Raw genomic sequence first — 15,056 nt, 5'->3', positions numbered from 1 at the left:
GACATGACAATCATTATCAAGGAGGCAGATAAGGGTATCAACATTGTAATAATAGATGGAGAGAACTATATTCTAATGGCCATGCAACATTTGAACACCCGTGGCTGTTATAAGGTACTCAAAGAAAATCCCAGGAGAGATGTTGTAAACCACTTAGCTGAACTGATTACCAAATGGCATAGACAGGGTCTTGTAACCGATGCAGAAAAGGTGTTCCTGACCATCAAAGAACCTACACTTCCTACTATGTATTGTTTGCCCAAAATTCATAAGCTGTGTGACATACCAGAAGCGAGACCTATTTTACATGGGATTGGACGGCAACGGAACCATTATTGGAGTATATGGATACTATGTTAAGACTGCATGTTACCAAACTAAGATCACATTTGAAGGACACAACCAGTGAACTAAATATCAAGGAATACCAATGGGATAATGAATATCTGCTGGCTACGCTTGACGTTCGTGCACTATATACATCAATAAAACGCAAACTGGCACTCAAAACGATCCAATATGTATTTAAAGACCGCTCACCTCACACTACCACCATGTAAACGTGCTACTCAAAATGCTGGATGCCACACTAGTTCACAACAAACTAATATTCAATGACAATAATTACCAACAAGTTCAGGGTGTGGCAATGGTAACCAAATATGCTCCGGCACTGGCTAACCTCTTCATGGGGTTATTCGAAGGTACAGTTATCTATACGAACCCTAATTACTCCAAACAGGTAATGCTGTGGGCAAGATACATGGATGGTGTTCTACTGATTTGGAAGGGAAATGCCCAGCAGCTTGATTAATTTATCAATCATATCAACAGTAATGATTTTGGTATTTAGTTTACTGGGACGCACAGTCCGAAGGAGATTAGCTTTACGGATCTTGAAATTTACATATTCAGCAATGAAGTGAGAACTAGAACTTTGAGGAAAGCAACAGAGGTGGACTCTACTTTGTACGCAACAAGCTCCCGCCATGTGGGGAATTTGTCAGGGCAAGACAGAATTGTAAAGAGCATGTTTGAAAGAGAATGTGATTTACTAACGAATAGGTTTTGTGAGAGAGGTTATGACAAGATACATGTACAAGCGGCACTTGACAAAGCCAAGAGTATGAATAGGGAAGATACTTTGGAACAAAGAAGCAAAAAGGATCAAAAGTCTGAAAATTTGGAGATAGAATTTATAACAAAATATTGCCAAAACCATTTTAAGATTCGAAAGATAATCATCAAACTCTGGCATCTCCTGCTATTGGACAACGACTTAGCAAGCCATTTGGAGAACAGGCCTAAAATGGTTTTCAAAAGGGCTAAAACTTTGAGAAATAGTCTGTCCATCATTTTTACAAACTCTAGTTTAGGAAGCAAACGTTACTTGGTTAAACCCATAGAGGAACGGTTTTCACAAATGCTGAATTTGTACAATGTGCTAACATGCACAAGAAACACCAAACCCATTTACAGATTCAACATCACCTGGCCAGTGACAGACTTAATCAACTGTCAAACAACATTTGTTGTTTACTCAATCACCTGTGTGTGAAAAGATTTACATTGGCAGCACGATACGAACTCTTCGAACCAGAATAAGGGCATACATTTCATCTATTAATAGCCAGGATCCCAGACTCCAACTCAATGCATTGGCAAAGCAATCATAAAATGGAGAACAACAACAATACCAGGTTCACTGGTCTCAAAAGAATATAAATGAATAAACGAGGGGGCAACAAAGAAAGACTCCTTAGACAAATGAGTCTAGAATAATTTGCCATTTTTTAGGGCAACAGCAATTGGTTTGAACTTCGATCACGAAATGAGCTCATTTCTTTAATGGACATAAAATGGATACTTTTAACAAATTTGTTTTTGCTAACTGTTTATGCGTAAAGTGATATGGGTTACGACAAATGTATCAAATGTTTAAATACCAGTATATTTCCCACTTGTGCAACCATTCGGATTACAGGGTCTCAGACAACCACTGAAATGGGATTGCACATAAAATTCATCCAACTGTGTGGCTGGTATAACACTTTATGCTACACTCTTTTGGTAGGATTTTCATTTACAATTGGAGTTCCATGATGTTTGATATATGTTCTTATATGGAAGTTGATGTCACACAATATGTTATACTGTACCTTTTTTTTCTTATTTGTATTAGGTTGTAGGACAATTACTAGGTGAAAAGACAGCAAAACACTTGAATTTGAGTTGAAAAACAAATCCCCCAGTTTTTTTTGTTTTATTTTTTGTTTTTTTGGTAGCTCGAAGAATGGGTGGGGCTTAACGCCTTCAGAATTACATTTTTAAAAGTATCCAAAATGGGGGTCGCGATTCTTACAGTGATCGCACTACAAAATCACACTCCAGAGCTGCCTACCCGACAACTTCAAGTGCACACAGTTAAAAAAAGGAGGGAAATCTTGCGAGAACATTCAAGGAACACCTGAAAATAAAAACAGACGAACCACTAAACATAAATAACTGTGAATCCATGGTCCTTCACTTGACAGTAGACCCAAAAGCGGACATAAAATCCATACTGGCTTACAGACCACCGACATACGATGCAACTTTCGTCGACAACTTCATAGAAGCCATCACCAGCATAGCCATCCAGCATGAACATCTGATAATCTTCGGTGACTTCAACATCTGGTTTGAAGAAAACGCAAACTCACAAAAATCGCTAGTAGGGCAACTAAAAACCATGAAACTACGACAATTGGTCAAAGGAGCAACACACATAGCGGGAAACACACGACGCAATCTTCGCGAACAAAAATCTTATCACCACTGCACCACCAATACAGATACTCTGGAGCGACCACCTCATTATTCCATTTGTGATAATGCTAAAGCAGCCCAATAAATGGCCACACATCACAAAATGAAACTGGAAGGCCGTCAAAGCGAGCAACTTAATAGAGCAACTTGAACTTGCAAAACCAACCACAATTATACTGGATGAATCTGACCTTGATGGAAAAACAGCTACTTCATAAATAGATCGCTGAAACAATGGATGGCATCTACTCTGAAAAACCTTTCACCCCATCACGAAAGAGAGCAATGGAAAAATGGTTTATCCCAATCCTCAATACTATGAAAAGTAACAACAAGAAGTTCGAACTAGAATGGAAGAAAGAATACAACCAAGAAAAGAGCGCTCAAAACCGCTCTTACAAAAAGGAAATTGAAAAGGCCAAAAAGAAACACTATGACAACAATCACCGAAGCCGCCAACACCCAAAAATAGCTGTTCAACGTCATAAACAAAATGAGGAACCCACCAGGAGGCAACAGCACTCCGGTACCTTAGCAGAAACTATGAACAGCCTAGCAGACCACTTCAAAAAATGGCAAAATCCATCAAATCATACAAAGCATACCGGTCAACTTTTAACACACAACCGACCCCGCCAAACGAGGAACCACAGCATAAACTCCAAAGCTTCCCACAAATATCAGTAGACGTTCATCAAGCTGGTAAGACATAGCAGCACAGCAGGCTTGCCCATGGACCCCTGTCCACCAGACATTTACAAAGCCATCCGCACAAGAGGCACACCACTGGAATACTACAGAAACCTTTTTAACCTGTCACTCAAAATGGGGAAAGTACCGCAAGCATTCAAATTGGCATACATCAAACCCCGACTCAAGGACACGAGAGGCGACGTCAAAGACCTCCAACTACAGACCTATTTCAAACATTCCCTACCCAGCAAAACTACTAGAAACCTACATCTACAAACGAACACAAGAACATGTAGAATAACACCAGTTGCTGGACCAGGCACAAGTCGACTTTAGACCTGCGAGAGGAACAGAAACTGCACTCCTATCTATCTGGGATGACCTAAAGACAAATGCAGACTCCAACACAAACTCGGCATTGATGCTTCTCGACCTCTCTGCAGCGTACGATACAGTCAGCCATGACATCCTCCTCAAGAGAATAGAAGTAATAGGAATAACCAACCTAGCCCTACTCTAGATTAAATAATGCCTAGCAAATAGAACGGAAACTGGTTGGATTCCACTCCACGAGACAGACTGTGTAGTACCACAAGGATCCTCCTTATCCCCGCTGTTCTTCAACATCTATCTGGCTCCGCTAATCAAGATCATCAAAAAACACAACCTTGCGTGTTACAACTACGCAGACGACACACAAATCATCTATGAAATGAAGATGCACAAGAAGAGCACACAACGCTGGGAGACTGTCTCAAAGAACTCTACAACTGGATGAACACAAACCGCCTGAAACTCAACCCAGGAAAGACAGAAAACATGATTATATCCAAAAACCTGGAAGATAACTTGTATACCATGGCCGTCAGAAATAGGAACAGCCCCCACACCATCAAAAATAGTAAAAAACCTTGGAATCCTAATGGACACCGCGCTAATACTCAAACCATGAGTAAATGCAATAATCAAGAAATGCTTCTTCCTCCTTCACTCGCTAAAAAGAATCCTACTGTTCCTGTCCTTCACCCATAAAACACTGACAATCATCATCCTCATCGTGTCAAGAATAGACTATGCCAACAGCCTCTACCTCAGAATCCCGGAACACTTGCTAAAGAAACTGCAACGTATTCAAAACGTAGCGACCAGACTTAAACTATCACGAAGATACCACATCAGCCCAGCGCTAAAATGTTACACTGGCTTCCGATCAAACAACAAATTACATACAAATCAATGTGCATAACACACAGAGCAGTCTGTGGCGAAAGAGCAGAATTCCTACAGAAGAAAATAACCATTTTTTTTTTTTCATTTAATGTTTTATGGTTAAAATTCTCTTAACCTTTAACATAAGATGATACAAAACATCCTTCTGAAAGAAAGAAGATGGGCAGAGCTCCGTCTTTGTCCGTCTACATTTGTGTCCCTTCTAGCTGGCCTTATGGAGGGAACATAATAGACGGGGTAGGAAGACCATAGATGTGAGTTTCAGTTCAATTGGCTCTGTCGGTCGATTGACCTTCATGCTTGACCAGGTCTAATGTCCTTCTGATCGACTCCCGATCAATCTGCCTTCTTTTTTTTCTCCAAAAGATGTTCAATAAATTTGAGTACATAAAGTGTTTTACCCAGCTTCTCCACTGTCATCAGTCTCTCCCGGTATTCTTCTTCTGTGTCCGCGGTAATACATGTGACAAAGTCTCCCAACCATATTTTTCGTTCCTCCATTAGTTTTGGGCAGGATAATGCCAGGTGCCTAGTTGATTCAGTTAAATTGGGATTTTCGCAATATCGACACTTTGCGTCTTGTGGCTCAATCAATTTTCGTTGGAGTTGAACCTCTTTGGTTGGTAGGATATTGAGTCTGCAGCGCTTCAGAAGGTCTCTGTAATGGGACGACAGAAATCTCCTCAGATAAGGTGGGAGGTTGTTTAGTGCTTTCTTCTCCCAGATAATGTTGTAGCATAATTTATTTTCCTGTTTTTGTATGCTCGTCTCATCCCAATCGTTTTCTTGTAGGATTTTCTTTGCTTTGTTCGGATTTGTTTTGAGAGTCTCTTCTTTTATATTATACTGAGCTAGCACCGTCAGACATTTCTTCTTCCGTAGTTGCAGGATTTTATTTCTTTCTCCACCCGATGTTTTTGCCAAGATCTCAAATGGCGCTGGTGGAGAGTCCAAAATACACTTCCTATAGAAGGAGATGGTTTTCCACAATACTATCGATCTTAAAGATTGTAGTCTTAGTTCCTGCCTTATTGTTGAGATTGCCAAACAATTTGGCAGTCTTAGGATCCTCCGCCAAAAGAAAGCTTCGATGACATCCCAGGTTTCCCACTTCAAGTTGAGCAGAGATTCAGCGCCATATGTCAGGGTGGCCACCACTTTTTGTTTGTAGAAGGTCCATATTGGGATTATGGAATATTTCCCGTATCTTCTATGGAGAGTTATTCCCTGATTTGTTAATTTTACCAGTTTTTCTCTGATGTGGTATTGGCCATTCTCGTTCACATTTTTGTTTATTCTTATTCCGAGATAGATCATTGACTCAACTGTTTCCAGGTTTTGGTTGTCAATTGACCATACAAAGGTCTTTTTGATTTCAGCCCTCTGGATGACTTCATTATTAAGACCACTGATTTCTTTATGTTAGCCTTCATTTTATTTCTATCCAGGTAATGTTTAAATTCGGTAATACGACGCTGCAGGCCTGTGGGCGTTTGATCAATGAAGACCACGTCATCAGCAGACAGCTCCTCTTCATTGATTTTCGGTGGAAATGCCCTTACCCTACTCTGGGATTCTACTAGATCAGCCAGGTATAAAATGAACAAGAAGGGTGCCAAGGTACAGCCTTGCTTGATTCCCTTATATGTTGGAATTTTTTCCGTGGTGGTGCCTCCTTTTGTTATAATTTGAATTGATGTACCCGAGTACAATTCCTGAATTGCTTCCACAAGATCCTCCGGGCAATTCCAGCTCTTCAATTTCATCCATAGGGGAGCTCTACTGACTCCATCGAAGGCTTGCTCCAGATCTATGAAGCCAAGATATAAGTTTGTTTTTCTTTCGAGGGCTCGGAGCTTTAGTACATTGAGGATGAATAGGTTCAGAGAGGTTCCAACCCCCGTCACAAAGGCCGTTTGTCGTTTGTCTAACAAGCCTTCCTTAGTTGCCCACTTTTTGAGATCTCTTAGAAGAATGGAGGCAAAGATTTTCCCGATTGAATCCAGGAGGGCAATCGGCCTATAATTCTTCGGATCTTCTCGATCTCCTTTTTTTAAATATGGGCACTACCAACGCCTCCTTCCATGTTGATAGAATGGTTCTAGTTTTCTTTATTTGATCAAAGAGCTGCATAATGAAGCTCACCCATTCGTCCACATTCTATTTCAATAATTGATTTAAAATGCTATCCGGGCCCACTGCTCGCGAGGTACTTAGCTTTTTAATAATACCCTGGATGTCTTCATAGTCATAATCAATTTTCCGTCGAGTTTTTCCCTTTTTGATAGGGCCTAGATGTATTTCGTCTCCTATGCTTGACTTAAACAGGTTAGTAGAGTGCTCTACCCACTTCTCTTTAGAGACCTGAGAGATAGTCACAGCTGATTGGAGCTCAGCACCTTTGTTAATAATCTCCCATAGGCTGCGTGTATTTGCTGTTTGTAGCGCTGCTAGCATCGTTTCCGCGTCACATTGTGTGCGCCATATTTTCGATGAAAGTTGCCAATTTTTATAGGATTGCTTACATTTCCAAATAAGTTCTTCTTTATTGGGATGCAGACTTTGTTTTAACCTTCTGAGCGATGCTCTATACTCCTTTTTTTTCATCACCAATTCTGCGTTGTACGCATGTTTCCGAGTTATTACGGGTTTAGTGTACCCTTTATTCTGAACTTCAAACTGTTTTAGTAGCCATATGTATTCCACCTCGTTAGCGTTGGTTCCCACGTGATTTTTATAGCCCTCCATAAGTTTTCCAATTGTAGGTTGCTTTATACGCAGACGGTTTCGACCTCCCGTCACTTCCCCCTGTGGTTTGAGTAGACTTGTTGTTCTCCCAGGTTCCCAATTGAGTTCAATCTCCAGCAAGGCATGGTCACGGGTAGTTTGTTTCTTGCCTTTCATGGAATTAATCCAGCTGTAAGTGCTTCCTGCCACAAAGTAGTCTAAAACGCAACTGGTCGTATTACTAAACCAGGTGGGCGCTCCATCTAGGTCTCCTTTTACCATTCCATTGAGAATTCTCAGTTCTCTTATTGCCATTTCTTCCATCCATCGTTTAGCGTTTCCTTCTAACTCTGAATTGTTTTTGAGCTTTCCCGTCTTGTCCATTCATTTTATATTCAGGTCTCCACATAGAACAATCAGTTGGTTTGGTTCCTTTATCATTGACTCATCTATTGCCTTCATAATATCGGACAGGTATGTCTCAATTTCAGTCTGTTTGGCTCCAATAGGTGTTTATTATGAGAATTCCGTGTTCTAACGTCTGGACATATGGGTTTGGCGTGGAGTAGTGGAACACATCTGTCGCTCTCTTCTCTTACAAGTGTCAATAGGCCAGCACGAGGTCTTCCTAATGGGCTCTTTTTCACTGGATTCATGTATACCACGTATCCTTCACATATTGGGAGCTTTCTTATCCATGATTCTTGTAGACAAATGATGTCGTACTTCCCTAAGAAAGCGCAGTCTCCAGAAAAGAGATTAGAAAAACCCCTGGTGTTCCATGAGGCCAGTAGGGATTTGCCCCTTACTGCCTCTGTAGCAACCTATTGTTTCTTTTTATCAGGTTGAAGGTCTCGCTCTCCTTTTTTTGCGACTTGATTACTCCTTCTCTGTGTTTTGTCTTTTGCAGTCACATTCTCCATATGAGATCCATATAGTTTTGAGTTATCCACTGTAAATCTCATTTTTTCAAGTCGGGTGTTTGACCTAGGTCTGTGGTCTTCTATGCTTCTCCTCCTCCAGTCCTGATGGACCGTTGGCCTAAGGTGTCTATCCTCGCTCCCATGTTCATTTATTCGTTTCGTTCTCAAGATAGATCTTGGTGGTATAGTCATCTTCTCGGCTTTGGCATGATTAGAGCTTTTATCCCTCGGCTTGTCCTCACGCCTCATTGTTCTGTGTTCTCTTGCTGGAATTTTATAACCGCTCTTTGGTTCTCTAATCGGATCGGTCCTCTCAGGGCTCTGCTGTTCAGAATGCTCTTTGAGAGCCTTTCTTTTACTTCTTACGGTCCCCTCAAATTCCGACAGTCTAAAGCCTGCTTCGGCTAACCTTTCCTTTGCTTTAAATATGGTTTCTTTTGTCCTTTGGGAGGTAAGATGGAGTAGTATCACATCCGGCCTTTTTTCCTCTGGAAATTCAATAATCAAGATGGCGTCTGTCGTGATCTTTCTAAGAGTTGCCATTTGGTTGAAGATGGACATCACAGGGGGCGCTGTTGAGCAGCCAGCAAGATGGCCGCTTAGCTTTTAAGCTCTGTGGCCCGCGAGCTACACATCCGCCAGAATCAGCGGTGCTGCAGATATTCTCGAGTTGAGACCCCACGCATCCTGCTGCCCATCGCCGCTGCTACACACTGCCCTGTTTCTGGGCGAAAACGGACATTGGGGGCCATAGGTGCCGCCTGTGAAGGCCTCCGGCCCGCGCGATGCTGATCGCGGCCCATCCCCCCTCATCGGCCCGTGAGGGTTCTCGCCCCTGCGGCTCGGAGTGCGGCCGCCTGGGGCCCAGGCACCACCCCCTCCGCCCTCCCTCCCTGGACGGCGCGGACAGCTGCTCCTGTGTGCCACCAACTTTCTGCCTGCGGGGGTGCGCCGGGCCCGGTGGCCTCCCGGGGTGGCACCCTCGTTGACCGCTCCTGCTTCGTGGCAGTTTGAGGGTGCCGGCCCCCAGCGGGCAAAGATACTGCAGGGGCTGCCATAGTGGTCCCCGCGCTGACACCACCCGAACGCTCCGCCGCCTGCGCCACTGGTCTCCTGGGACGGCGCGGGCGAATATACGCCGCGACACAGCGCGGCCCTGCGCGGACGCCGTCTATCCGCCTCTGCTCTGCGGCTCCGCCGCCTGCTTTGCTGGACCCCTGTGGCAGCCGGAGCATGGGGCTGTTTCGGGCCTCGGCAGATGTTGGGGGGGGGGGGCCCGTGTCCTCCTGGACCCACTGCTGCTACTGGGCCTGCTATGGCCCAGATGGACACCTGCTCTTCGACCTGCAGGGTCCCGAGGTGAGGAGGGTGAGGGATCTGGCTGCTGTGCATCGTGCCCTCCTGCTCTGCCTTGTCCCTGGGCTGCGCTGGTGCCACTTTTGTGAGGGAGGTGAACCCCATGCTCATCGTGCCCCCCTGTGACCACTCTCTTGTTGCTGGTGCCACCCTGGGCGTCCAATACTCTTCTCGCCTCGAATCTGTGCACCCTCTCGCTTCGCCCCGGGGGTACCCTCCGCCCCTGACTTTGCTGCTTTCCACTACTGGCCGCCTAGGCCTGGGCCCCCTGAGTGGAAGTATCTGTAATAGCGGAAAGAATAAGGTCTTTCTCCTGCGTGTTCCGACAGCTCCCCCCAATTAGGGCAAAATCTTTAGATACGAAAAGAGGGGAAGGATTTCCACTTACATATATTTCCTTTCCTGGTGCAAGTGTGACCCCTTCTATTTCCGGTGCCTCCCTCGGTTCTTTTTCTGGGGATTTTGTCTCCTGTATTTTGTCTACTGGCTCCGGTGGTTTGGTCGTTTTTTCAGAGGGTCCCTTCTCTAGAGCCGACAGAGTATCGTCGTGAGCAAATACCTCCTTATCAGCTTTGTCCGTTGTTACAGGCTGGTTCAGGATCTGCTTATCCCGGGGGGCAGATATCATTGCAGATTTTCGTTCCAATGAATGAGTGTCGGTCAAGAAGGGTAGTTTCAACTGTTTCAGTGTAGGCACAAGTTTGTTTCTCACTGGGTGTTTAGGAGAGGGGGATGGCGAGCTGCGGACAGCCGGGTGGGAGGCCAACCTCTTTATTACCTGGAGTCTTGTTTCTACCGGTGCTGCCTCTGCCCGGGTAAGTAGGGACAGCTTCTGATCAGTTTAAAGTTCTTTTCCGAATGAGCAACCATTTACCAACCGACAAGAACACTCGGATCAAGCGATGGTATCCGCCTGCAACCATAACCATATACAAGAAAAAAAACTTGGGGGATCCTCTTTCTCTCACCTGGCAGCAAAAACCTGGAACACCCTGCTGAAAGAAATACAAAGGACCACCTAAAATTCCGCAAACTACTCAAAACCTGGCTCTTCAACCCAGAACCAAACGGAATCAACTAAAATAAAAAAAGAAACCGTTTCAGTCACGCCGAAAGCCAAATCCCAAAGCCCTAGAGCAGGGAACCTAGATGGAGAATTAGCAGCGTTAATCAGTAACTAGCACCTGACAGAACAAGGAGCACTTAGAATTCGCAGGGAGGGGACCGCGCCCTACGAGCTGAGGGAGGGGGATGCCAGGCAGAACCCACTGACGACCAAAGAGCAACGCACGTCCTTAACAATCTCTAAACGGGTGATAAAGTCTGGGTGTAGCCACCACTGGACCCCACTAATCAGCCTCACCTCTCTAATTGTAATATTTATAGTTTAATGCATGTACCCGCTGTGATATGGCAACAGCACCTCTCATGTACACGACTATGTCTGCCTCTTATCCATGCTTATCGCCCATAGTCGGCATTTAACTCCTTTATACAAGATAGCCATCTTAAAATCAGACTCATTGCGTAAGGTGACCATACACTACATCATGCCAACTGTTATTTCAGCCACAGTTTACATTTGAGCTAGTAGAAATGGGATAGAATTGCGTACAATGAGTCACATTTAGACAGAATTGAGGAGAATAGCTTAAGTCACATCTAGACAGAATTTTTAAGATTGGCTTGCGTCACATCTAGACAGAATTGAGGCGATAATCATGCGTTGCATCGAGAGGACGGCGAAGATTAGTTGACATTGCATCGAGATAGAACTGTGAAGACTTGCGTCACGTGTAGACCAAACCTGCTTCACATGTATACAAAAATGGAAAGATTAGCTTGCGTCACATCGAGATAGAACTGTGAAGATCAGCCTTGCGTTTCATCTGGACAGAACTGGAAGCTAACCATGCGTCTCATCGAGATAGTGATGCCACCAACCAACCCTACAAAACAATTTCACCCCTCTGCATACAACTCTCAAACTCTGGCTAAACACAACCATACCTCTAAAAGCACAACAAATCGCACGCACTTCACTTCACTACAACAACAAACTGGAACACACAGCCCTGCACAACAGCACATGACGGCCACTGACCGAAAAGCACACCTAAACTGAGCCGGACGGTGTCAACTGAACTGAAGCTGCCAATAGCACATCACAGCTCTCTTGCTCTCTCCCACTCTGTCCCTCTAACTTAGCCTACCCGCTCTCCTTTCAGATCCGCCAGAGTGCCAGGGGACCACTCCGGTGGTGATAGTGCGCAGTACAAATATCCTTTAACATAACATAAGATGGTTGTAAAGATCTACAGAATCTCAACTTGGCTATCCAACTCGAGGGCAGAAAACCTGACTGGTTTTCAGGATGTCACTCATTAATAGTCATGGCCAAAAAAGTGCATACATTTCGAATTTAGGTAGCCTGAAAATCTGACATGGATCCGGCCCTCGAGGCCTGGAGTTGGCCAAACCCGCTAGACCATCGGGAGACTGGCAAATGGAGTGCAATTCCGAGCAACGTTTTTATTTCCCAAAGAGTCATTGTGTTTTATCACTTAGATTGGGAATCAATTAATAGATCATAATCGGTCAATGGCTTTAGTGAAGGCTGGGGACAAGGGTTTGTGTTGCACCCCTAAACGCTTCTTCAGATTAGAATATGTTTAACATGATGTGCACAGTCCAACTATGTGCTATTTAACATTGCTTAATGGGAGATTGGTAATTCATCTCTTGGTATTTTCTTTTCAAAGGGGAGCCCTCTGAACGATCTCGCCGCTTGCAAGCTAAAATGAAGGCTAATTTGGTTATGGCCAAAGATCGTTTGCAGCTTTTGGGTATGACTTTTTGATATATATATGCATGAACTCCATTTATAGTTTGCCTAATGTTAAATGGGTGACATGTAATTAATGTATAACTTGTATCTATTCATAGGCCGGTTCTTCTGCAGTTAAGCAATATCTTTGTGACCACAGTGAGGGCCTCTGAAAATATCCATAAATGTTTTGGGTACTGAATAGATTTGGGCAAAATTTGCTTTCAGGCTTAATCCAGTTGTCTTCAAAACAAAGTATCTGCAGGTTCTTGCTCTTTACATATGTCCATCTGTTTAAGGTTGTATTGGAGCAAATTTTTTGTCGCTAATTTACAGCTTCCAAAGTAGGGGACTAACCACTCACTGCGTTAAAAGGTAAGTACTTTGCATTTACATTGTTACTATCACTCTGCTCTTCTCATTCGTAAAGTGGCTTGCATTTCAATTATTTGGGGTCTTATGCTAAGGCTCCTCTGGTAAGTTGCTGCAACATCTTTCTGTCCACACATCCTTGAAAATGGGTATGATGCTTTTATTTTTTGTGTCCCATAGTCTGTTATTAACTATGATTTTACGTGAGCTAGATCTCGTTGTAGTGTATTTTCATGTGGCTTTTTGACACCTAACGCTTTTATGCTACATGGCATTTCACTTCAGCGTCTGTGGAACAAGACAGTCGTTTGATAAGAGTACGTTTTAACCTTCTCCAGGTTTCAAAAGTTTAGGCTATATTTTTTGGAAACCATAATCTCGTAATGAAAATGTGTAATATGAACACGATTGAGCAAATGGTGTACGTATTTGTGGGTGGGCGGGGCATATTTTAAAAACAGTTGCTTCTAAAACGGTGAAATGTACAAATGGTGGAAATGTTAACGTTAAGGTTACAAGCATTCTGTCCAAATGAAGTATTCCCTAATACAAAGTCCAGCATGCTACAAACTAAACCTTCACTCGCACAACATCGCTATTTTACAAGACATATTTGAAGTATAGCATAGATGTACTCTACTGCATATATAAAGTGATGGTTCCTAAGGTAGTGGTGTAAGTTAAGGTTTCATTTGTAGTTTAATGGCCTCTATGTATTAAGGAATAGATTTTTCACTGTCTCATAATGGGTGAAAAATTCCATGGTGCTTAGCTAATAAACTAGGGTCCATTACTAGAGGTGGGGTGAGATCTAGCGTAAGAAAAACTTTGAAATTCAGTGAGGTGACTTAGTGCACCAAATCCCTTTCAGTTCAGCGAGTGTTGAAAGCAACCCACCTTAACTGTGAGCCCCCTTTTTGTGCGCTTGCATCATCTGTGACATTACTGGAAACTAGAGCACATTTAATGTGTATACTCTGACAAGTAGTTTCCCATGATATCATGTTTGATCTGATTAGTGTTGTCATCTGAAATGTTATGTTAGGTGGTATTTGTATAACTCCTGCTGCCATTGACATTAGGTGGTATTTGTATAACTCCTGCTGCCATTGATATGGCTTCGGAACGCTGTGAGGATGAACGCCCTTCGGAAGACCGTAGTCTGTATTTAAAGTAATGAAAGCAGTGTGCATTTATAGCTAGATAGAAGGTAGGTGTAGAATGGCTAGGTCTCTAATAGCAGCCCATATTACAAAGGAGTGAGGATTCGTGTTGTGTCAAATTGTCACAGTCAAGCTATGTGAACAGCTGGACCGAATTTAGCATGGGACTCCGTTGTATTCTGCGGGACGCAGTACAACAAAGTAGCGAATCCAGATTGGGAACACTCGAGAGGCAAAATGCAGGTGTGACAAAATAAAACTGTGGTGAGATTCACTGTGGCAAACCTATATTTTGAACATCCTGGTAAGTAAAATGCAAGTGTGGCAAAATATAACAGTGTCAGGAATCAAAGTAGCAAACCTAAACTGGGAACACTTGGGAGGCAGAATGCAAGTGTGGCAAAATAAAATAGTGGCGATATTCAAAGTAAGGCGTCCCTTACCTAGATGTAGCTGTTGGTCGGAGTTTCGTGTCTGGCAGGCCTTGGGCGCCAAGCGAACAGGCCAACTGAGAGGGTACAGGCCCTAAAGAAGGTGCATATAGCCTGTGCCCTCCGTTGGCTGCCCTGCGAGAGACAAAGAAGAATGCTCTTCCGGGTCACGTGATCCATCCCCCCTCCCACCCCCCTCCCAATGAAGCGCACCAATTAGGGCCCGTGGAGGGCAGGCAGTGAGAGGGTCATGGGGTGGGTTGAGGAGTGGGTTTAAGGGTATGGGGTGGGAAGGGAGGATGGGGCAATTTACCTTGTTCTGTGCGGGGGTCTTTTCTCCAACAAGGGGGCGGGAAGCGAGTGAGTTTCCTCCGACTCGTTTCCCTGTTTAGCTTGGTGCTTCATGATCCATTTGATCTGATCTGTTTTTGCCTGAGGAAAATTTCAAAATGCGTCTTTGATCCCCTTCAGACATGCCGCGGGTCCCGTCTAGGTACCCAAATTAGCTATTGCTCAACAGTCGGGG

General features: G+C 43.9%; 1 protein-coding gene across 2 annotated transcripts in view; it reads left to right on the top strand.

Moving 5' to 3' along the window:
- Positions 1-15,056, top strand: part of SPAST (spastin) — a 615,111-nt gene that overhangs the window by 82,869 nt on the left and 517,186 nt on the right. For both annotated transcript variants that reach the window (XM_069606914.1, XM_069606916.1), the window contains exon 3: positions 12,500-12,583. In XM_069606914.1, coding sequence (XP_069463015.1) covers positions 12,500-12,583 — 84 coding nt within the window. The remainder of the gene's footprint in view (positions 1-12,499; positions 12,584-15,056) is intronic.

The sequence above is a fragment of the Ambystoma mexicanum genome, chromosome 4p (genome assembly GCF_040938575.1).
Source record: "Ambystoma mexicanum isolate Mex_15411 chromosome 4p, UKY_AmexF1_1, whole genome shotgun sequence".
Taxonomy (NCBI): domain Eukaryota; kingdom Metazoa; phylum Chordata; class Amphibia; order Caudata; family Ambystomatidae; genus Ambystoma; species Ambystoma mexicanum.
Note: the sequence above shows the minus strand (reverse complement) of the source record. Positions and strands in the feature narration are given on the sequence as shown.